Source organism: Prunus dulcis, chromosome 1, assembly GCF_902201215.1.
Source record: "Prunus dulcis chromosome 1, ALMONDv2, whole genome shotgun sequence".
NCBI lineage: Eukaryota > Viridiplantae > Streptophyta > Magnoliopsida > Rosales > Rosaceae > Prunus > Prunus dulcis.
Genome location: NC_047650.1, coordinates 4,800,469 through 4,825,848, shown reverse-complemented (window position 1 = coordinate 4,825,848; position 25,380 = coordinate 4,800,469). Strand labels below are relative to the sequence as shown.

The window sequence follows — 25,380 nt, the reverse complement described above, 5'->3', positions numbered from 1 at the left end:
ATAAATATCAAACATGGGTCGGTTGGAAAATGGATGTGGCTGCTGGGTGGGTGGGAAAACGAAATTAGTGGCTGGGGTGGGAGGTGGGCGTGGCTGCGCAGGTGGGAGAAGGAGAGATGAGTTGTAGGTGTGATCGTCCTGTTGACTGTTGGGTTTTATCGGAGGAGGAGAAGGAGGAGGAAGAGGTGGGGCGAGGGCGAGTTGGGGTGGGGATCGGGTGATTGAAGAACCCCTTTTTTGATTGTTGATTATTTTAAACAATAAAAAGGGCAATATGGAAATACTATTAATGTTCTTTTGTGTAATTAAAATATTGATTTAAATGAAAGGGAAGTGACACTTATCATGAGTAAAAGGGAGAAGTTCCAAAAGAGAAGGTTAGAGAGAAGGTTGCTAGCATTCCCCTTTTTGGACAACAGAAGCTTGAACATATGACATCGGGTTAAGGATAAGTGCGTTTTACTACCTCACCTACAAACCCCGTAATATATCAAATACGAAGTTTATAAACGATCTTAAGTTCTCTTGTTATCTTAGCTCTTGGTCCAAAACGATTAGTTGTCATTGGGTAAGCTCACACTTTTTTTCGTTTTAGACGCATGTTTTTTGACTTTTTTGACTTTTTTTTTTTTATTGTGTCGATTGTACCTTTTGAAATAAATAAGGAAAAAACAATTTCCTACATTGAGATAACATGCTCGAATCAGAAAAAACCATGAGGTACACAAGAATATCATACCAAATACTTCATGGGTGAAGTTCCCATTAAGTTCCTACGAATAACGGTACAACTCATTTACTATAAAAATAAATGTTTCCTTTATTTTAGTGAGATCCCTTATCATCATCACTCAAGTACTCGAAAGCTAGTACAAATAGCAGTCCTTCATCTTGTCCACCTTCAACTGAAAGGAAAGCATGTTGTCTCAAAAGTGCCTGCACTAAAGACGAAGGTAAACGACCCATAAGATTGAAAAAAAATAAATCACATAAACCAAATGAGTCACTGTGACTGACTGATTATGATTATAACCAATGAACAAAATCATGCATGCATGTTCCTCTTATATAGCAAAAGAAAGAAAGTTCATGTTTCCTTAAAAAAAAAAAAATATTAATTATGTTCTGTAATATCTGCATGCATTTCAAAAATACTATGTGAGAGAGATAGTAGTAATTACCATTTATCTAGTATGAGGTATTTTTTGTCTGATGATTTCTGCCTTCACGTACATCCAATCTGTGAAACAAGTCCATAAATTGAAGTGTGTATATATGCATGACCTGTTGAATAGAAGAGTGCCAAAAACTCCCCAAAATCCAATAGCAAACCCAAGCCCCAAGCTGATGTAAAATCCTTGCGTTATGAGCCCATCTTTATCGTCTTGATTCACCAACACAGTTTGTCCTAGACCTTTTTCCTCCTCAGTGCATGTCCTTAGAAGTGGCAGTCCACAAAGTAGAGGATTTCCACCATAAGAAGATGGACCAACGCTTTGGAGCTGAGTGCCTATTGGAATTTTTCCAGACAAGTCGTTTTCTGACAAGTCCAAGTAACCAATACGATCTATCCAAGATAGGCTTTTTGGAATTCTGCCATTAATCTGGTTTCTTGATAAATCAAGGGAATCTAACTCCTGCAGCATTCCAATCCTTGGAGGTATTTGACCTGTTAATTGGTTTCTTGACAGGTTTAAAGAAACCAAACCAACAAGATTAGTGACTAGGAATCTCTCCAATCAACTTATTGCTTGAGAGATCAATACTCTTTACAAGTCCCAGAGTACTTTTGTATTTAGACCTTACCCCTTTCCATGTTAAAGATGCTTCATCATCATAAGGCCAAGAAATGAATACTTTATCCAACTGATATGTATAGTAATGTTGGATAGTTAGACTTGAATTTCCTTTTTGAGCCAAAGCAATCAAATTGTTGAGACATTTGGGTATAGTTCCAGAGATGTTGTTCGATAAATCCAAAATTTGAATGTGTGTCAGATGGCATAATTGGGGCGGGATGCTGCTATAGAACTGATTACCTTGAAGGATTAAGATACCCAAATTTGGAAGACTAGCCCCTAACCATTCAGGTATTGAGCATGATAAGTTATTTTCCCCAAGATCAAAAAGTGTCAACTTTGTACAATCCTTTAATTGTGAAGGCAACTCTCCCACAAATCTGTTGTTACTTAGTCTTAGTGTCTCGATACTAAACAAGTACCCCATTGTGGTGGGAATTTTTCCAAATAAAGAGTTATTGCTCAAATCAAGAAAGACTAATTTTTTAAAATGAATCCAACAATCCGGAAGTTCTCCAGATACATGATTGCTTGAGAGATCAAGAAAGGTTAAATTACTATCCTCGGTTGCACACAAAATAGAAGCTGCCCCTGAAAAGTTATTATGGGAGAGATCTAGAGCTAAAACTTTTGATAGAATTGAAGGGATTGGACCCTCCAATTGGTTCCAACTCAAATCTAGGGGAGATGCAAACTCCAATCTAATATTTCCCACTGTTCCTCTCATTTGATTGTGAGAGATATCCATAACCTTTAATTTTTGTGACAAATCCCAAAACCAACTTGGAATGGTATCAGAAATTCCAGCATCAGAAATATCAAGCAATGTATAATTTTTTTGAGTTTGAAGCCATTTTGGGAAAGACGACGGCCACATCTTACAAGACTTCAACTTTATGTCTCGCAATTGGAAGGGAGGAATCCAATTAAAACTGAAGTTTAAAAGTAGTGAGTTAGATGATAAATCCAAATAAGTTAATTTGGAGAGTTTTGAAAAATGACTTTCTGAAATCACTCCTTCCAAAGAATTCCGACCAAAATAAATAGTCTCCAGCTTGGACATTTGTCCAATACTTTCAGGTATTCTTCCACTTAAGTTATTGCCCCTGAGAGACAAGTCTTTCAATGATAAGAAGTTCGTAAGATCAGGCAATGAACCCGAAATGTTAGTGTAAGAGATATCCAAACGCTCCAATGTCATTTGAGCGCATTTGGACAATGTTTCAACAAAGTCTGAAAGTTGTCCACTAAGACTATTAGCCCAAAGGTCCAACTCTCGCAGCCTACATAACTTGGCGAAGGAATTCGGGATCCCTCCTTTAAGTCTGCTATCAGGGAGAGTAAGATATGCAAGAGAGTTCATGTTTCCGAAATAATCAGGAATTGAGGAACCATTGAAATTGTTCCTAGATAGATCAAGATCAACAAGGTTGGTATGAGTACCAGACAACCATTGGAAGATTGAAGATTTAAGATTGTTGTAGGAGAGATCGACATGAACAAGAGATTTAGAAGAGTTCATAACAGAAACAGATGATATAATTGGAGGAGGAAGATTACACCCCTGTAATATCAAGTTTCTTAATTTAGGAAGCATATTAACTGCTTCCAGCCAACCAACAACACCGGTGAGATTAGTATAACTGAGGTCGAAGTATTTTAGACAAGAAAGATTAGAGAGCCAATTGAGGTTGTTTGCATGATTAATAGAGTGTCCTAAATCGAGATATTCCAAATGTGTAAGGTTTTCAAGTTGATATGGAATTTCACCTCCAAAATTTGCAGAAGAGAGATCCAGGTATCTTAAATTTTTTAGAGATCCAATGAAATCTGGAATTTGGCTACGACTGAAATTATTGAAACTAAGGTTCAGATACTCCAAATCCTGCAACTCAACGAGTTTAGGACTAATCGTACCTTGCAAAGATTGGTCTCCAAGATCAAGCTTAACAACATGGCCAATGTGGTTGCTGCAGTAGACTCCGTCCCATTGGCAACAGTCTTTGTTTTGCACTAGTCTTTCCCATGAAAGGAGGCGATTGTCGTCATCCACGAGGCCTTGTTTGAATGCAAGGAGGGCTTGCATTTCCCTCTCACTGCATCCAATGCAAGGATTGTTCATGTGTAGTAAAAGCACCACAAGAAAAGCATAGAAGACTTTGAAGCAGTATATTTGCTTCTCATGATCAATGTTAGTTAAGAGTCATGATCACGACGCAGAAGCACAACTATTTAAGAAAAAGATATCTGGTTGCTTGTCCGATATCTCAAGATACAAGCATTAATTATTTATAGTGGTTACCATTACCATAGCCTAAACTCATGAATGACAAAGTGGGATATTCTTTAATTCTTTAATGAACCAAAAATGGGTGAGTCTTTACCAAACTTACTTTCTACCAAGGGCAACATTTTCTAATTTACCCAAGCATGGCCAAAACCACGTTTTTCAGAACTGAAATGCGTTTCCAGTGTGAGCCCCTGAATTTGAGATAAAATGTTCCTTTAATGAAGTGGAGATGATCATATTGCCTCTCTTACAGTAAAAGCTCAGTGATTATAATAATAAGGGCATCTACAAGCAAAAAGAACGCGTGGAAGACTAACTAATGGGCAAGTGATACTGTTCCAGGGGTAGAAGGATAGATTTTAAGTTGAATTATTCTTCTAAGCAAATTAAAATAAGTTCTGGCGTGGTGCTTTTGAAAAACATGTCTTTGTTGATTGCAAGTTTGATATTGACGTTTCGCAGGCCACTACTTGGTCAACCTCAGCAGCTGCATGCTCTTTTCTCAATTCAATTTCTTATTTTCTGTTTGGACGGAAGCCATGGCACTAGATTTTTTATGTTGTTTGTTGGATGATCTCAAGGGCGAGATGTTGCACTGTCTGCTGAAAACTTTTTTTATTTTTTTATTTTTTTAACATTTCATGGCATTTAATAATAGAAAGAAAAAAAATTGTTAATTTATTTTGTAGAAATCCTCTTTTGTTTGGGTTCGAGCACTCAATTTTACCTAAAAAAGGTCTTCGCTTTGCTATTCCAGAGAAGACTAGGTTGCCGGAAGTGAAGGACATAACTAAACATAGAAATAATCATCATCTTTTTCTGGATAGTTTTCCGTTGGGAGCTTCTAAAAATGGACATATAGAGGGGCTATTTTTAAGGCAGAGAGAAGCAGGACAGACAAACATGGCAATGGTTATATAGAGGCATGCATTTCCATAGTTGAAAAGGATTTTTAGAAACAAAATCCCTACATAGAAGGGCTTGGATTCTTCCTTGAGGTCCTTCTATGTGACAGAGGCCACCCCAATATGGCCAACGCAAGAATATCTGACATCATGGGCCTCAATGGTGGTGTTATTCCTCAAGGCTTTGCTTCCTTGGTTATGTTTTCTTGCGTGGCCGATGCTTTGTCCGGCGAATATCTTTTTGGGGAGGGTGTCCGTCGAAGCCTTGCCGAGAATGACACTGCTCAGGTGAGTAGTAAAACTCATATAATACCGTCTAGAATATTATTTGGTTTTGGTGTGGTGAGAAATGTCATAAGTTGATTTCCTTAATTTTTTTAGATCGCAACTTTGTTTTTTTAAAGATTAAAAATTAGCTACAACTTGCTTGATTAAAATATGATGCCAAAGTTACAAATTTAAAAGCTTGTGTGCTCAAATATTCTATAAAATAGGGAGCTGATTTCCCCACTCCCATTTTCTCCACTTACATTCCCTTTTGCTTTATAATAATTTTTAATCAATTTTTTTCTTTTTTGTTCTTTCTCTTTCCTCTTCTACCCTTATCCTAAATTAATGTTTTGATAATTAAAATTAAGAAAAGTTAACATAAAATAAAAAAGAAGTTAGAGCGTCTTCTTCTATTTTGATACCTAAACCCTCTTCTTCTCCTTCATCGTGTCTTTCCCACTTCTCATACCCATAGCTACCCAATCCTTCTCCTACCCAAAGCAAATACTCTTAATTATTGGTAAAAGGTTAGCTATGGATGAAGAACAACAATTGGAGTCTGAGTTGCAGAGGATTTTAGACATGGTGGGCAACAGTGATTTGAGTGGAATGACATAATTTAGTAATCCTTCAAATTCTCAAGATATTATGCATGGTACGTTTTATTTCTTACTTAATCTAACTTTATCGATTATTAGCAATGAATTAGCATATTGGTTTTATGTATGTGTGTGTATCTTTACATTTAACCTTTTCATAAGGGATTTGTTAACCTTGTGGGGAGATGGCATTGATGGTTTACATCTCTGTGTCCAAAAGGAAGCTTTTTGAACTCTAGAAGATCTTTCTGTATTAAAAATAAATTCACTTGGCTAAGCATTACCTATTATCTTATTCATAGGTTCAATTTTACAAAATACTTGGTGCTCTGATGAATTGCAATTCAATTTTGAGTTTGTTTTTTGTATGCTCTGTCTTTCTTTTGCCCTCTTATCTTCTCATGTGCACACAAAGACAAGTTTAAATTAGTGCCACTGCTATCTCTTTATTTTTGCCCTTGGGCAAAGGTCGTGGTGACCTGCTGGTGCAACCCATTGGAGGCGCCAACCAACTGCTCGATGAAATGTTTCATAGCAGTACCTATTCTGTTATATATATTCATTCTTAACTAATATGTGATAGGCAGTGAAGCATAAACATTCTTCATAGTTGTAGCCAATGTGTAGTTTATATTTCATATAAATTGGATGGTTTGTGATATAGGCAGTGAAGCATCGATTGATAAAAGTGACAAAATGCTCTCTTTGACAAACAAAAATTTTCAAAATCGGGAAGACCTCATTGAAGCTGCTCGTAAGATTGCCTTTGCGCAAGGGTATGCACTAGTTATTAGAAGATCTAAATCCGAGATATATGTTGTCCTTGGTTGTGATAGAGGCGGTAATTATAAAAGCAGAAAAGTTCCACTAGAGGAAAGAAAAAAGAAATCAGCATCTCGCCTCATAAACTGTCCATTTGAAATTTGGGGCAAAAAGAAAAGGAAACTTCAAGGATTTTGGAAGTTGGAGATTAAAAGTTTGTTGCATAATCATGAACCTTCAACGGACATGTCTGGACATCCTTATTGTCGTCGATTTTCAAATGAGGAAATTATGCGGATTAAAGAAATGTGTATGGCTGGTATACCACCGCGCCAAATTCTCTCTTCACTTCGACAGAGCAATCCTCATCTTCGAGCAATTTCCCGAAACATTTACAATAAGAAGGCTAAAATTTTGGAAGAGAGCCTAGCAGGACGTACGGTTATTCAAGCATTAGTGGATGAACTTGGTGAAGGTGGTTTCTCTTATAACATTGAGTATGACCAAGAAGGGTATTTGACTCATTTGTTTTTTGCTCATCCTATATCAATTGAATTGAGTAAGAGTTACCCACATGTCTTTCTGATGGATTGCACTTATAAAACTAATAAGTATAAGATGCCATTATTGGATATAATAGGAGTTTCAAGTTTCAACACTTCATTCTACTCTTGTTTTGTCTTCATGCAAAAAGAAGAAGAGAAGGATTATGTGTGGGCTCTAGAAATGTTCAATAAAATTTTGGGAGTTCATAATCAGCCATTGGTGATCATATCAGATAGAGAATTGGCCTTAATGAATGCTATACGCATTGTATTCCCAAGTGCTTGTAATTTGTTATGCGTGTGGCATATTGAGAAAAACATTCTTGCAAATTGTAAACCTCATTTTAGAGAAGAAGTTGATTGGGTTGCTTTCCTATCTACTTGGGCTGATTTAATCAAATCTCCAAATGAATCATCATTCGATAAAGCTTGGGATTGTTTTGAAAATGAGTACAAGGAGAATGCAGCTGTTTTGAACTATATTAAAGGTACTTGGCTGCCATTGAAAGAAAAATTTGTAAGTGCATGGACAGATGAGGTTGCACACTTAGGTAATCGGGCTACTTCAAGAGCTGAAGGTGCACATGCAACACTAAAGAAGTATCTTCAAGTTTCAACCGGAGGTCTTCGTGAGGTAAAAGAAAAAATATGTCTTGCTATTGAACATCAATTTCAAGAAATCAAAACTCAACTCTCAAGTGAAAAGGTTCGTGTTCCACATAGACTTCGGATTCCATTCTTTAAAGAAGTTGTTACTCATGTATCTATGTTTGCTTTAGATGAGTTATACAAGCAACATGAAGCTGCAAAATATGGTAATCTTTCATCTCAATGCACAGGCCATTTTTTCAAAACGATGGGCATTCCTTGTGGACACATGATTAAGGATATGAAAATTCAAGTATTGCCTTTAAATGCCATACATAATCAGTGGAGGATCGATGCACGATTGTTTAACAATGATCAACATGCAAGTTTGGATGATGAAAATGATCAAATAAATAGTCTTCTATTGGACTTCAAAGAAAAGTATGAAAAACTGCCCATTCTTCAAAAAGATGATACAAAGAGACAACTATCTCAATTTGTTGGTACTTCTTTTCCCTTAATTCTGGAGCCTAAGATTCAACCTCATAAAGGACGGCCACTAGGGTCAAAGAAGAGAAATGAATCTAGCTCTACAAGGCGTGAACCATCAAAATTTGAGATAGTTGAAAAGTCTCGTAAATGTAGTGTTTGCAAAGGTGTTGGCCACAATAAAAGTACTTGTCCATTTCAAGTTGCCTCTTAATTCTACCTTTTGGAAATGGATAGAAATGTAAGTATTTGTATGCCAAATTATTTAATTTTTTTTTTTACCAAGTATGTGAGTACTATTTTTCTTTGTTATAGTTAATAGATAATAAATTTTTTCGACTAACATGTTTACAGGTAGAAGAACCAAAGAATGTTACTAACCAAACTGTCATTAGGAGCTTAGATATGCAGAGAGCAAGGTACTTCTTATGCATAATAGTCTCATATTTTTATTCTTTCATAATTTTCAAAGTAATTGTACATGTCATCTTATTAAAGGGAATTGTATCTCATCAAATTTTATAGTACTAAATAGTATTATGAGAGATCAATTAGTTTGTTAATTAATTAGTCTTCTTTCTTGTAGGTATTTTGAAGTGGTTGGATGGATTCATCCTTATTTCACATGTCTTTTTTTTAACACAAGGAAGAAGTGTTGTATGGAATGATACAGTTTGGTTAATGGAGCTAAATTTTTTGGCAACCATGATGGTTTTGTCTGTACTTTTTGGTTGTTACTCTTGTTGCTATCTCTGTTTAGCCATATTTTTTGGTTTTCAATGAAGTTTCAGCTATTGACCAAAAAAAGAACATGCCAATGGAGCTAAGTTTTTTGCTTTCTTTTATTTCTCATGTTATCTGAACAGTCCAATGAAGCATCTAAGTAAATATTTATATTTTGTTCTCGAATGGATCACTATTTTCTAGTTTGAGAATGAGAGATGCCAGATGCAAATGAATCACTAAAGAAATATTTTGCCTATTCACAAAAAATAAAAAATAAAAAATAATAAAAATCCCTATGGTTGCAAGGTTTATCCGTGGGCATGTGTTTTTGTAGCAAGTTGAACACATAATTTTGCCTAGACAAATATACAGTGTTAATTATTTCTTACTTGATGAAAGGAAAAAAAAAAGCAAGTTGGAAAATTAAGTGTAAAGAAAAAGAAATAATATAAAAGTGAAGTAAAAAAGAAATAAGATAGGCTAAGGGTAGAATAGGAAAGAGAAAGAACAAAAAAGAAAAAAAAATTGATTAAAAATCATTAAAAAGCAAAAGGGAGTGTAAGTGGAGAAAATGGGAGTGGGGAAATCAGCTCCCATAAAATATGTCTGATGTTCTTAACACAACACTATCTTAGTATATTTAGAGTTTATTGGGTCCAGGCGTAGTCTTTCTCAGGCCGACCCAAAAAAGATCTAGGCCCAACAAATCATTTTTACATCCTATACCCAACAAAGAAAGATTTTAGACGTTGCACATGTGAAGCGAACATATAGAAGGGAGAGGAGCCAACGGCATAAGAGGTTTCAGGTTCCAACCCTCATGGCATCTTAGTTGTGTATGTGTGAGAAATTCTTCATTTGCTATAGTTTAGACTATCATATGTACTGAAAAAAAGGAAAAAGGAAAATGAAAAAAAGATTCTACAACTTGACACATAAACTGCAGTTTGCAGCAAATAGTTCGTACAGAAGCAAGTTGTAACTTGGCAACCAGGAACTATCAAAGATAAACAAGTCAACTAGTAAAGTTTTCTCTCACTTTCCCCTTTCTTTTCTTTCAAAAGCAGGGGAGTGTTCACACCCATAAGAAATGGATCCCACAACTACTCACAAACATCTTGCAAAATTGAAGCGACAGTCACCGTCAATTTTACACATGACCAAAGTCATGTAAATCCAATTAGAGTGGTTATTGACAAGCCTCCATCAATTTAATCCTTGTTTACATAATATGCAAAGGGCATTCACAATTCCATGACTTTAAGAGCTAAAAATTTGCAAATGGATGTAATGAGAGCTCTTCCCAATTACATGTAATGTACAATAGAGTGTTTGGAGACAAGGTCGATCTTCTTGGGCTTCTTTAAGAGCTACTATCATTAATGTCGTGGTATTAAACTAATTGGGCTGATTGGGCTTTACTATCCAAATGTGGATATATACTTTTGACTAAGAAAACAACCTACATCAAATATGTTCTTTTTTATTTTATTTTTTATACAAGCTATTTTTGGAGGCAAGAAGCTTGAACATATGACTTCGGGTGTAAGGATAAGTGCTCTTAACTACCTTACCTACAAACCCTGCAATATATCAAATATGAAGTTTATAAACGATCTTAGGTCCAAAACGATTAGCTGTCATTGGGTAAGTTCACATTTTTTCTTTTTAAATGCATGTTCTTTGACTTTTATTATTTTTGTTGTTGTGTCAACTTTATCCTTTGAAGTAAATAAAGAAAATACATTGAAAATCTAAATTTAATACATTATTTTCTTGTAATTGAATTTCTAAATTAAAATTTTGAATTCTTTCTTTAAGAATATTTATCTAATATGTTGATAAAATACAATATAATCATAATAAAAGCAAAGACCCACAAATTAAAGCATGGGGACTTGAATGCGATGGTTGATTTTGATGGCAATGACATGTGGCTCTACTAGATAATGTAGTGCCAAACCGACAAGGCAATGGAGTTACATGATGCTAGAAGCCAAGATTATCAATACCCTCACCTCTCGTTATCTTAAATCTAGTAGCCGACCACCCATGATACGAGGATGAAGTGATTATCAATAAAGTAATGTTATGAATATATATATATATATATATATATATTTGTTATGTATTACGAGTTGTTCTCACATTTGAAGGGTATGATTAATTTCTACTAGGAATTCGGTTTGCCTTGACTACAAAGTGTTTCTAACAGATTTCGAACCCCTGCCATTGAAGCACCAGACTATATTCTTTGCAACATATACTAGTTATATTTTGTTTATTTTACCTTATATAATAAATGATCATCTCTTTTAGCATATTAATTAATCAAAGGCATTTTATGAGATTTTTGAAAATGAAATCGATCATTTTAAGAGCTAAATCATCAACTTCAACCAAACCACCATTCTAATTGGTACACTTGTCATATTATGTGTGTTATGAAATAGATCGATCATTGTTAAATTTTATTCAACACTATTATTGTCTCTAACTTAACTATCCAAGTCCAACACATGTTCGAAAACATTTTGTTACTCTTAGTATTGAGCCACCTGCATTTAGATTGTTGTGGATTTTTTTCTAATGTGGAGTTATGTCTATACACATCCATGACTTGAATTGATACATACAACCCCTACAATCTCCACATTCGCGATATCTAAGTCAAGCAGGCCATCCATTACACTTTCAAGCATTATGTGTGTGACATGATCCTTTATAAGTATGAAAATTAATCTACGTAAACAATAATGCTAGAAACACCAACTTATCATACCAACTTTTAAATACAATCGATGAGGCAATTTCTTAATAGTGGACACGGCTTGTACGCGGAGAGGTATCTAAATATTCAACTCTATATGTTGTCACCTTGGTCATCCATCATCAATCAGACTTTTAGAATAAACAATGGCAATCATTTAATTGTCTCTACATGGACTTGACAGACGACAGTTCAGTAAATAACAAAACTCACCAACTTTCTAAGACCTTTTCTACTTTAATTCCAATTCAAATATATTCCGTATGTCATGTGGGCAACTATTATTATGTTCGAATTTTCTATGGCAATTTAGATGTATATGCATGTGATGTGGTTTTACAATTATGCGCATTACTTCCTACACTTTTCCACACTCAATATGTATGCACACATTGTGCCATATGTTCCCAATTATAGTTTCTTAATTTCCTAGTTATTATTCCTAGATGCAACACACATTCGTTGTCTATTATAATCGGCATAACATTTATACCATATTTACTAATCCGTAATAAGATGAGAATGAATTGAATTGAGGATGATTTGAATTGAGGAGAGTTAGAATCCGGATTCCTATGAAGTTATTTACTAAACTATATGAAATTGGGGTATGAGTGATACTGATTCCTTATAAGCTATTTACTAAATTATCATGAATCGGAATTGAAATCCAATAATGCTCTTGTTATTGGGTTAAAATAGATGACAAATTTGAAATTTTAAAAATTATGTGAGGATATAATGGGTAAAAAAGATAGACTCCAAATGGGTTAGTTATCTAGGAATTAGAATACCACCTTCCATCTAAGAGTTCAATTCCTCCAAAATCAAGAGTTGAATTCCAGATTTTGTGTAGAACCCACTTACATTTTTATTCCTCTATGTGCAGTAAACATAGGAGTACTTCATATGGGAATTCAACTCCTTATTTTGATTTCGATTACGGATTAGTACACATGCCATTACAGCATATAAAACTCCACGTTAAAATTCAAGATCGAAATGATATAATATAACATATATAATTATGAGCCTTTTCACTCATTTGTGAAATAATTTCGAGTTTTATGTTTTAAGTTTCACATGATCGATTAATTTGTGTATTGAATTACAAATCGAGAGACACTGTGGATATCATATAAAAAAGCCAAATAACTTTCAAGAAGAAAGATATCTCAGAGTGAGGTTGGTCATTCACGCATGCTCTACATACGCCATTCAATAAAAATACTTGGAAAGTGCTTCTTATAAAACCGCTTTCAGTAGAATCGCTTATTATCAAAAGTACTTCCTATAGAAGCATTCTTAAACGGCTTCAAAATTCCAATATATAATTTCTTATAATTTGCAATGAAAAAAATATTATTAAGGGACAAGGTGATCGAACTAGGAGTGGGAATAATACCATTTTATATATTAATTACTACCGCAGTCTTCAATTATTAGTTAATGGATAGGATAATTTCTTATCCATTGAATTTTCCCTTTACTTTCGCCACATGTACAAACATGATGCTCACTAAAAAAAGTCTTAGCTTCAAATCCTAAACCCAGAAAAAGAAAATGATTTGCAATATTAAAACATTCCAGGTTTTTAGTTAATAAAATAAAATTCTTGCATACTAGCTAGGTAGTTTAAGATATGAAGTTGAAAATAACTAATTATTGCTGTTGACTTATATATATATATATATCATCAGATTAATCTGAATGAAACTGCAGAAATAAATTATTTCAATCATCAATTATTTCAATCATTGCTCTAATATATATATATATATATATATATATGGAATTTATCTAGCTAGGTCTCACCTTATTTTTTATACAAGCAGTAGGAAAGGGAGAAATCAAATCTAGTATTTTAATCAAGTTTAAAGGTAAATACTTTTAATCAATTGAGCTACAAGTATCTCTTGCATTGAATCTCACAACATTAAAGATATGATATACAATAAGATCAGTTAACATATTCCAAAAATTTACGGGCGAAAATTTGTATTAAATGACTCATGTTGTATTAAAAAGAAAAAATAAAACTAAAATTCTCATAGAGAGATCCCGAACCTCTATATTTAAACATTGTGTATTTACCCGCATTTCAAGACATCTAAATCATTCTAATAATCTAATGATTCAAGATACGACAATTTAATTTTTAACTTTTGACACCTATCCATTTAATTAATTACAATTTAACACTGTTTAGTCTAAATTAGACTACAAACTACAAACTTGCATAAACGTGGCTGAAACCATTGCCACCAAACTGAGAGAGAGACGTTGAAAAACTTGCTAGAAAATCAAAACATATAGTTGGTCAAATTATAGTACTACCGTGGTACTATAATTGTTTGTTTATGATCAAAACATATAGTTGGTCAAAATTATAGTACTCTCCTCTTCTCTTCCTCTCTTCCTCTCTTCCTCCTTTCACCTCTTCTCCCATTTTCAGAGACAAAGGGTTTTCCCTATTTGTCTTAGTTTTGTTATGATTTTCATCCAACCATTATAAACGGTTGTGAGTCAGCGTCGGATCTTCACCTGTATTTCGACGTCAGATCTCCACCACCATCTTTTTTGCAATTTCTTTATATTTGGAATAAGTTGCAGAGACTCTTTGGATTCTCTGTGTAGTTTTCACCTCTCCTTTTGTGAGAGTTTTTCATCTCTCCTTTGTGAGAGCTTTTCATCTCTCCTTGGTGAGAGTTTTATTTGTACTGTTATGACTTGGTTTTTTCAAGCTTTATCTTTTTTTATTATTCTAAGTTTGCAATCTTATTTGGGATGCCTATGCCAAAGTTTCTTCGATCCTGCCTGATCGTTAGTGGAAACATACCAGATTTTCTTAATTTTGATATTAGACCGCTCCGTTATTGTAATGGCCCTTTTGTGACTAGTTTGTATTGGCTCTTTGTGGCTAGTGGCTTTTTTGACTGAATTATGAATGCAATCATAGAATTTCTAAATTAAAAAAAAAAGAACTCGGGGCACATGATGACATTGCATCATTTAAGAACACAAGGGACCCAGTGACCAACTAATAATGGAGCTGATTGTATAAACTCACATATTATATGTATATATATATATATATATATATATGTTTTATTTTGATAATGGACTTACGTTGTATTATTTGTGGCATGGTTTAGATAGTTCAATGATGTACCTTATAATAATGTACCTATCCAGATAATTCAATTATGTGCCTTAATTTACAATAAATTTTATGCTATTTCGATGTGTATACGATTGAATCAAAGTTAGATCAGTGGAGTTCCTGAGTTACTTTGACTAAAGAGTTTGTTGAGGGTTTCTAGATTCGAGCCCGAGAAAAACCCACTGTGATAATAAGTTTGCTTTTGATATTTCACACAATCTAGTGCAACATGGCCGTACAAAAAACAGTAAAGTCAACCCACATTTCATCAAGGAAAAGTTCAATATGAAGGATAAGGGTTCGACTCCATTGTTATCACAAATTATATAAAAGTTCAATATTTCAAACTGACCGGTTCAGTTTAGGTGAACTTGCGGTTTGAGAAAAGCCAAACTGTGAATTGAACAATAGATTCCAATTCAATCCGGTTCACAACTTAATTTTCAAAAAATAAAATAAAAAAAACCGGACCAAACCAGTTCAATTACTCCAGTTTGATAGGTTTCTCGGTAGAGATGCCTAGCCCTACGTGTGCCACATAGTCGTGGCTCAACAGAGTATATTTCAAGAGATGAGAGGGTCAAGTTTCGGGGTTTTTCAAACTTGGTTTACTTGCTTTAGTGATTTGGATTTTAGAGGTGTGATGCTACATGAAATGATTATGTGCTCTGGAGGCTCAAGCGGGATGTTGGATGTTCAAGCGTTGCGTTTATGGCAATAAAATTTCTAACAACTACGTGATTTGGTAATAAAAAACTATCTTCTATGAATATGGCAATAAAATTTCTAAACATGTCTCATCAAAATTCATGTTGTGATGTACCATGAATATGCATGTTTTATGCAATGGACCAAGTCGTACAATTGGATGATGTACCGTTACATTAATATTTGATCAAATGAAAGAACCTGCGATATTAAAAAAAATTAAAAACTACTCCACGTGAACCTCTATTATTTCCTCAATCATTCAGTTTTATATTTGTAAGTATTGGATATAGTAATACCCTATAGCACCCCCTCAATATTGCATATTGTTAGACGTGTAGGGCCTGTTTGGGAGTGAGGCTAAAAGCGCTTTTTGACAACTAAAAGCACTTATAACGACGTTTGACAAAAAAATTTAGAAGCGCTTCATGGACACTCTTCAGGAAGCACTTCCAAATACTTTTCCAGGAAGCACTTGGTTTTTTTTTTTTAATGAAATTCAAAAAATTTATAGTAAAAGTGCTTATGAGCAGAAGTACTTTATAGAGAAGCAATCCCAAACGAGCCCGTAATGTTCACACACACGTATAGCATATTCTTTTTATTTTGTTTCTCATCCACGTGTCTTAAAATTCTACAAAGAAATCAATCATCATTTGACATATAATGGCTCAAGTATTCGTTGTTTGCGAGGAAATATTCACTTCTTTCGAGGAAATTTTGAATTCAAGTTAGTGTTCAATTTTAAATAAATAAGAAAAAAGAAGAGAAAAAATTCCATCAAGAACGTTTCCTTCATATATAAATACCCCCACCCTATACGCACAACCATATGCCGCACGAACGTTTCCTTCAAATCAATTACTAAGCCTAGATGAACACCTTAGTTTGTTTTGGCAAGAAATTGCAACATCTTTGTAGTTGTTCATTTCTCAAACTAGCCTGTCTTAGCAAATCCATGGGTTTTCTACTTGTATGTTATTATCGGTTCGTCCTCCGTAGGGCAAAGCCATTTTGGATCGAGCTATCTATTTTGTCACCCTCTCCTTTCTTGGTTTTTGGGTTCTCAAGGCTTTGAAGCCAAGAACCGATCCTTCTTTTCGGCCTAGGAATTTAGATTTGTTTTTCACCTCTGTCTCTGCCTCAACTGTTTCTAGCATGTCCACTGTTGAAATGGAGGTTTTCTCCAATGCCCAGCTCATCATTTTAACCATTTTGATGTTCATAGGTGGGGAGGTCTTTACCTCCATGTTTGGACTTCAGCTGTGGAAGTTCAAGCTCAAGCTGCTAACAAAAGAAAAAGTTGCTTCAGCCAGCAGTGATATTAGTCCTTCATCAACACCCACAAATAATATTGTTTCTGATCATGTTGAATTGGGCTCATGGGCATCCAAGCCTGAATTCCAAGATGGTGAATCTTTGAAGTTTAATTCAATCAAGTTTTTGGGTTGTGTGGTTTTAGGTTATCTTTTAGTGATTCATGGTCTTGGGGTGATAATGGTTTCACTTTATCTAGCAGTTATTTCAAGTGCAAGAAACGTACTAAAAAACAAGGGGCTAAACATGCACACATTCTCTTTCTTCACCACAGTTTCAACCTTCTCAAGCTGTGGCTTTGTTCCAACCAATGAAAACATGATGGTCTTCAGCAAAAACTCAGGCCTCCTCCTCATTCTCATTCCTCAAGTCCTTTTGGGCAACACATTGCTTCCCTCATGCTTGAGATTTTCGATTCGGGTTTTGGGGAAAATTTTCAAAAAGAAAGAATACTTGTGTAATTACCTTTTGAAGAACACAAGGAAACTTGGGTTCCTCCACTTGCTTCCAAGTCTCCATTCTTCACTTTTGGTTGTCACAGTTTTCGGGTTCATCATGGTACAGTTGGTAGCATTTTTGTCCTTGGAGTGGAGTTCAGACAGCTTAAGTGGCCTGAATTCTTACCAGAAAATCATTGGCGCTTTGTTTCAAAGTGTGAATTCAAGACATACCGGTGAAACTATTGTCGACCTCTCGATCATTTCTCCGGCCATCTTGGTATTATTCGTCGTGATGATGTTAGTTTCTTTCTCTTTCCATCCATCCATCCATGCATCTATCTATTTATTATCTATACATACATACAAGTAAGCAAAACCTTCTTGTTTGACAAACATGTTTGCTGTCCAATTGCCAATCATAATAGTTATTAGTTAAATAGAATCGCGTTTACATCTATAGTCCTATGATTATTATAATTAATCATAATTTCTATATTATAACATATTAGACTGTCGTAAAAAATATTTTTATTACTTTGTAACATACTAATTGTCGCATCATCATGTGATTCGGTTTTTAATATATAGAACTTAATGATTTTTGGCCCCAAAAAAAAATAAAATTCATGAATATAAAATTGATCCACACAGAAGTAGATGAACAGAAAATTAATCCCAATATGTAAGAGTGCTAAACTAGTTAGTAAACAAGAAAATGTTGGACTAGTTAGCTCTTTTTCCACACATTGTGGATGACAAGGGCAAAAAACTATGAATGAAAAGAAAAAAAACTAGTCTTCATGCCAAAAGAGGCAAAGAAAATGAAATATTAAATAAGCATATGCTAGCAGGTGAAGATCCTCACTTAGAGGCACCAACTCAGCCTAGGCCTAGGGGAAAGGGACCCACATGCATTTCTACTAGAATTATAGAAGAAGATGATGACTTTTGGTTTAGGTTTTGTTGGTTCCTTAGTTTGCCACTAACTAAAGACATCACTAGTAATATATCAGACAAAGACTCACATGCTTCTTTCAATCTCTCTCTCTCTCTCTCTCTCTCTCTTTTAAATATTTGAATCTCATCTCATCAATGAAACAACTAATAACAGACTCATCCCAACTCAGTTTTTATTGAAACTAGATGGATCCCCTTGAAACTTTGAAACCATGCCAGTTAGTTAGGACAGTCCCTTGCACTCGAGTTCAAATCCCCCCTCCTTTTAAATTAGAGTAGTTTAGAATATATATATATATATATATATTATTAATTCATGAGCTTTCTTTCTTTCGTTTTTCTTTCTCTGATAATGGTTCTTGTTTTAATCGAAGGTACCTTCCTCCTTACACTTCGTTCCTTCCCATAAAAGATGATGATCAAAATCCTCTACAACCTCATGAAAGGAGAAAAACGAGAAGGGGAAAGGTTGTGGAGAATCTCATATTCTCACAGCTCTCGTATCTGGCCATCTTTATCGTCCTAGTATGCATAACTGAGAGGAAACAGATGAAGGAAGATCCCCTCAATTTCAATGTGTTGAATATCGTGATTGAAGTCATCAGGTAAATCAGACATATGAAACCCGATAAATCTTCAGTAACCCTTCTTGAGTATTTCTTTGAAAAGAAGGGCTCCACCAATACTGCTTACAACTGAGATTTTGTTACTTGTGTGTGTTGGTTTAATTTTCTTTTAAAATATTACAATGCATTTTGCCCTTTGCAATTTCGCTAATTTATTACCATTATATCTTGTTTCCCGCAGCGCTTATGGAAATGTAGGGTTTACTACTGGCTATAGTTGTAAACGACAGATCCATCCTAATGGCGATTGCCAGGACAAATGGTATGGATTTTCAGGAAGATGGAGTGATCAGGGTAAATTAGTTCTCATAGCAGTTATGTTTTTCGGAAGACTTAAAAAATTCAATATGGATGGAGGTAGAGCATGGAAGCTTCTGTAACTGAAATGCTTTTGGATACGAGCGATAGTTTTAAACTACTCTAAACTACTATGATATTTTGAGAGAGTTTCAAACTTGGGTGTAAGAAGGTGGACACATTGAACAACTGATATTTCCATGTCATCGAGGACATAAAAAAAATATATAAAGGTTGATATAGATCCAAATTTTCATTGAGAAGTTGAGTTTAATGCTCGGATTTGGCGACTTTAATACAAGTCCTTTGACTTTGGTGCCATATAAGAATACATTCCTTTTTAAATATTTTCTGATGTAATCTTTTATTTTTATTTTTAAAAATCATTTTTTGTTCTAATGTTGCCCCTTAAGCTTTGAATCGGCTAGCAACCTTCTCTCTAACTTTCTTTTTTGGACTTTTTCCATTCTCCTCATGCCATGTGTCACTTTTTTAGTACTAAAACAATGTCATTATTTGTTTTCCAAGATTACCCTTATTAAATATATTGACCTTCATATTACCTTCAATTTATCTAAATTTTTTTATAAATTGGAAAAATAAAAATAGAAATTAATAAAATAATATTTTGTTTTACCCACCAGCCCCAGCCATATGCCCCATCTCCATCTCTCAAAATAACCACCCACCACTACGTAACATCTTCCTCTCCCGCCCCTAGTGTCTGGGTTGTTTTTTTAATGTTTTCATATTCCCTTCGAGACTATGATTTTCCCTCTCATGACTTTGTACATGTAACTATTTTTATCAAAAGTACCGAGGGAAATTAGATTAATTCTTAAGCAAACTTGAAATATATATTACCATCCTCAATGTCCTAACAATGCCATAATGCATCTTTAGCTTAATCGTACATGTGCCCTCGACTTTACAAACTGAGTTGTCCATTATCACAACTTCAACACCATCAACTTTCTCATATGTGTAAAAAACTCCTTGTTTGAGCACATACAATATGAGAATCCAAAATCCAAAATCTAGCAAGAAGAGAATCTCCAAGAAGATATAGAAAATAAATTACTATTAGTTTTATCAACAACACATAAAAGCTCCCCGTTGATATCCATAACAACCCCCACTGTGCCCGCTGACTTCTTCCCTTTTGTTCCTCTTCTCTTTTCATGTGGGACAATTCTTCTTCTAGTGTTCTTTTGACCCACACTCAAAACAACCATCTTTAGCCTTGAATTTTGACCTACTCATGTTACCTTTCTTACCTTCATGCTTACTTGAACAATCCCTCTCACCGACCTTTGCAACTAGACCTTCAACTTGAGAGCTCTTCTCATCATTTATCCTATGATGGAAGAAAATATCTTTCACAACCTCCTCAAATTTGAACGTGCTCTTGCTGAACTTAAGCGTTGTCTTGAAGTGCTTGTATGATGAATGTAAGGATCTCAAAACAAAAATAGCCTTATCTTCCGTATCATACATAACTTCCATTCTCTACAAGTCTGCAACATACTTATTAAAGGTGTTTAAATGCTCCAAGAGATCTCCACCCTCTTCCATTTGAAGATTTAGGAGTTCATCCTTCAAGAAAAGTTTTTTTTGAAAGTGACCTTCCTACATACATATATTTGAGCTTTTCAATATTTGCTTCGCAATGTCTTCAATCATATTGAACATAACCTCATCAGCTATATAGTTCTCAATCGAACCACTACCCAACTCATCGACCGTGTCCCACTCCTCCGATGTCATGGTTTCCAGCTTCATGTCTTTACCTGCCAAGACAACACTGAGGCCTTGTTGGCCTAGGGTGTTCCTCATCCTTCTTTGCCATAGTGTAAAGTTCTCCTTGTCGGTGAATGGCGGTTGCTTTAGCTCTATCATCTCCAACACACTAACGTCCTTAAAACTATAATAATACTTGGGCATAAGCCAGCAACTGCTGCTAATGCAGTTCTGATCCCACTTGTAGTGTGGAAGACTCCAAGACAGACAGACACACACATCTATAAGAATACTTGTGCATGCGTCGCCCCGATAAATTTCACTAGTAATAAAAACACCTTTCGTTTACAAGAAAAACCTCTTGGCTCTTATGAACACTAGATCTCAATTTCTCTCACATCCTGTAAAGAATGTGATTTCTTGATATTATTCTCGGATACAATTGTACAATATATATATAAAATACAGATGACTTTTACTGAGACTATTTTGGTAAATACAAATGGCTATTAACCGTAGCAAATCATTTGGAGATCATCATATCAATAAGCATCATTTAGAGATTCATCAGTGGAGGAAACTCAAACCCAATTTGATGCCTTTGTGATCTCTCTCACTTTAACCTGGCCCCCAAAAATCCTATTTATATATACTCATAAGCTTATGGACTGCAAGTTTACAATAACTAGAAAACAAAACCCTATTAAAAATAGTCTAAAATCAATAGCAAGTAAGCACTGCATCCAAATATCACCATTAACTTTGTCGTTTTTACGTGAGATGGACTCTTGGTAACTTCGTATCACCATAGCTGAAAGTACCCTTTGATGGAAAGGTGGAGCTCTTGTAACTTCATTTCACAATAGCTGAAAGTACCCTTTGATGGAAAAGGGGAGTTGCGTTTTTGAATTTAGCTGCTCTGTGAAACTTGTTTAAGGCTATTGATAAACAACATTTTAAACTTGTGGATTGATTATATAAAAAATCTGGTCCCAATAAAAATTTAACTTCCGCTACCAATAAAAATCTGGTCCAAACCGTTTTAAATATAAAAAGGAAATCCCCACATAGTGTGTGAAACAAGGTATGATAGGAATAATAGAAAGAAAAAAATATATATTGTTAATTTATTTTGTAGAAATTCTCTTTTGTTTGGGCTCGAGCACCCATTTTTACCTAAAAAAGGTATTCGCTTTGCTATTCCAGAGAAGACTAGGTTGCCAGAAGTTAAGGACATAACTAAACATAGAAATAATCATCATCTTTTTCTGGATAGTTTTCCGTTGGGAGCTTCTAAAAATGGACATATAGAGGGGCTATTTTTAGGCAGAGAGAAGCAGGACAGACAAACATGGCAATGGTTATATAGAGGCATGCATTTCCATAGTTGAAAAGGATTTTTAGAAACAGAATCCCTACATAGAAGGGCTTGGGTTCTTCCTTGAGGTCCTTCTATGTTACAGAGGCCACCCCAATATGGCCAATGCAAGAATATCTGACATCATGGGCCTCAATGGTGGTGTTATTCCTCTAGGCTTTGCTGCCTTGGTTATGTTTTCTTGCGTGGCCGATGCTTTCTCCGGCGAATATCTTTTTGGGGAGGGTGTCCGCCGAAGCCTTGCCGAGAATGACACTGCTCAGGTGAGTAGTAAAACTCATATAATACATCTATTCTGAGTTTTACCTGTTTCTGCCATGCCGTCTAGAATATTATTTGGTTTTGGTGTGGTGAGAAATGTCATAAGTTGATTCCCTTAATTTTTTTAGATCGCAACTTTGTTTTTTTTAAAGATAAAAAATTAGCTACTACTTGCTTGATTAAAATATGATGCCAAAGTTACAAATTAAAAAGGATATGTGCTCAAATATTCTATAAAATATGTCTGATGTTCTTAACGCTATCTTAGTATATTTCGAATGTTAAAAGGAAATATTGAACATATTAAATCCTCAAAACATTCATTTTAAAATATGATTCAAACTACTTTTTTTTTTTGGGGTTACATTAGGAGGAAAGAAATTCTTACAGATTTCGAACCTGGGTGTCAAGCATGAGGGAAGGGGGAGCCCACTTATAGTTTATACACCTTGAATTTAGGATAAAAATAATATTTACAATAAAAATTGAAAGTAAAAACCAAAAAAACTTCAAGCTTATAGTTTAGAAACCCAAAAAACAATGGCAAAATAAAGTTGAGAAAATACCAATGTTTTGGATAGGGTTCGAGTTTTTGGTTAGGTTTGAACGGATTTAGATTTTATTGGGTCCAGGCGTAGTCTTTTTCAGGCCGACCCAAAAAGCTCTAGACCCAACAAATCATTTTTACATCCTATACCCAACAAAGAAAAATTTTAGACGTTGCACATGTGAAGCAAACGTATAGAAGAGAGAGGAGCCAACGTGATAAGAGGTTTCAGGTTTCAACTCTCATGACATCTTGGTTGTGTATGTATGAGAAATTCTCATTTTGCTGTAGTTTAAACTATCACTTATACTTTAAAAAAAAAAAATGAAAAATGAAAAAAAGATTCTACAACTTGACACATAAACTGCAGTTTGCAGCAAATAGTTCGTACAGAAGCAAGTTGTAACTTGGCAACTAGGAACTATCCAAGATAAACAAGTCAACTAGTAAAGTTTTCTATAACTTTTCCCTTTCTTTTCTTGCAAAAGCAGGGGAGTGTTCACACCCACAAGAAATGGATCCCACAACTACTCACAAACATCTATAAAAAAAAAAGTCACCCACAAATATCTATTAGAGAAAGCTATCCAATTAAAAGATTACACGTGTTCAAATGTAATGGACCCGTCACCTAACACTTACATGTAGTCAAAAACAATCTCGTAGATGCTTTTTTCTATAACATTATTTGGCTTCTTACACGTAAGGAACACTTGCTTTTTTAACTACAAATCATAGGTTATGCACATGTTAAATTGTGATTTATAAGAACGACTCCTCACGTCAGGTGTAAGCAGCTAAATATTTTCATACCACACAATATATTTTGCTAATATAGTCGAAAAATGTAGTCCCTCAGCCCTCTAGGATTATTCCCAGTACAAAAACAGTTCAGTCCCTTAATTCAAAGAAAACAAAAAAACAAAAAAAGAAGGAAAAAAGGAGATTAAAAATGTGTGTCTGATTTTGGTAAGAGGTGTGAAGGAACACTACAAAAACATATCACGAGTCATTACAAGACAAAGCCAACCTCTTCTCTTCCCCCATCTCACTCCTCCTCGTAGCTACATAGCCTTCTCAGCTATTTTCTACACCTCTCACTTTCTCTGCCACTCTTTTCTATAAAATAAAAATAATAAAATTCAGAGCCTTATTTGCAAAAGCAAGCCCCTCAAATTTCAGTGCATTTTTCTCTGCTTGCTTTTCCCAACCATGGTTCTTAAGCAGTCCTTGAAGTTTGTTCTTGCCCTCTCTTTTCTTGTCCTCTACTTTGATTCCATCCATGTAAATGCCCTTAACATTGGTGTTCAAGCCACAGATGCCTCTATTGTTCTGGTTTGCTCCTTGCCATCATCTTCTTAATCTTCTTCATAATCTTACTTTAAATATATATTCTTTTGGTTCTCAGTTGCTTTCAAATCATAACATGTTCTCTCTTCCCATAAATGCTAAAAATTTGCAGAGTAAGGATTGCAGTAGACAGTGTGAGTCAGAGTTCTGTACAGGTACTAATTTTATTTTAATTAAATTTAGTTAATCATCCCACTAAATTAAATTACCCCCCCCTTTTTTTTTTTTTTGGTGAATTTAATTTCTTTTTATTGTTTTTAATTTTGGGTGACAGTGCCTCCATTTTTAAGATATGGAAAGTATTGTGGACTCTTGTACAGCGGATGTCCAGGGGAGGAACCCTGTGATGGCCTTGATGAATGTTGCATGAAGCATGATGCCTGCGTTCAATCTAAGAACAGTAAGTTCATTTCTTAATCCTCCAAAAATTGTTCTTCAATTTTTTTTTGTTTTCTCCATGGGTTGGAAAAATTAAAGCAAAAAATAAAATAAAATAAAATAAACAATGGTTGGTAAAGATGATTTGTTTCTTTCATCACAAGTGGTGTAATTCTTTGAGATGGGCCCCATTTACAGCTATGAAATGCACAATAATGTCTAACCAGCAACCATGGATTTGAAGTAATAATTCTTCAGCCAAGGAAAGATCATGCACACTTGTGATTCTTCACAAGATGTAAACTACAGACAGACAATTTGATGAGCTTTTGTATTGTCAGTGGTGTGGTACAGAGATGGGATTAGGTGCAGCCAAAACTTTCCAACTAAAACAAAACTAATCTTTTGGATGGTAGTAATATTTAATTAGGTGGTTGATTAAAAAAAAGATTCTAAATTTTGTTTTGGGGTAAGC

At 34.7% G+C, this 25,380-nt stretch overlaps 2 protein-coding genes and 1 pseudogene across 3 annotated transcripts in view; 2 read left to right on the top strand and 1 right to left on the bottom strand.

Annotated features, from left to right (window-relative positions):
* Window positions 1-1,118: 1,118 nt before the first annotated feature.
* LOC117626482 (receptor-like protein EIX1) lies at window positions 1,119-3,921 on the bottom strand. Its single transcript, XM_034358235.1, has 3 exons — window positions 2,040-3,921; window positions 1,285-1,669; window positions 1,119-1,134 (listed from the first exon to the last, which is right to left on the bottom strand). Exons 1-3 carry the CDS (start codon window positions 3,919-3,921, stop codon window positions 1,119-1,121), a joined length of 2,283 nt encoding a protein of 760 aa, XP_034214126.1.
* Window positions 3,922-16,488: 12,567 nt separating this feature from the next.
* On the top strand, window positions 16,489-19,334 carry LOC117616098 (annotated as a pseudogene).
* Window positions 19,335-22,371: 3,037 nt separating this feature from the next.
* LOC117613017 (phospholipase A2-alpha) overlaps window positions 22,372-25,380 on the top strand; it is a 3,609-nt gene continuing 600 nt past the window's right edge. The window contains exons 1-3 of one of the 2 annotated variants that reach the window (XM_034341664.1): window positions 22,372-22,632; window positions 24,640-24,682; window positions 24,802-24,927. In XM_034341664.1, the coding sequence (XP_034197555.1) occupies window positions 22,468-22,632; window positions 24,640-24,682; window positions 24,802-24,927 (334 nt within the window). In that variant the 5' untranslated portion in view covers window positions 22,372-22,467. Of the gene's footprint in view, window positions 22,633-24,241; window positions 24,513-24,639; window positions 24,683-24,801; window positions 24,928-25,380 lie in introns of those variants that run through there. The other variant, XM_034341669.1, reaches the window with a different exon arrangement.

Coding starts and splice junctions, on each gene's coding strand:
- LOC117626482 (XM_034358235.1), bottom strand. CDS start 3,921: ATGAACAATCCTTGCATTGGATGCAGTGAGAGGGAAATGCAAGCCCTC. Junction 1,670..2,039: donor GGGTATCTTAATCCTTCAAG/GTAATCAGTTCT, acceptor ACCAATTAACAG/GTCAAATACCTCCAAGGATT.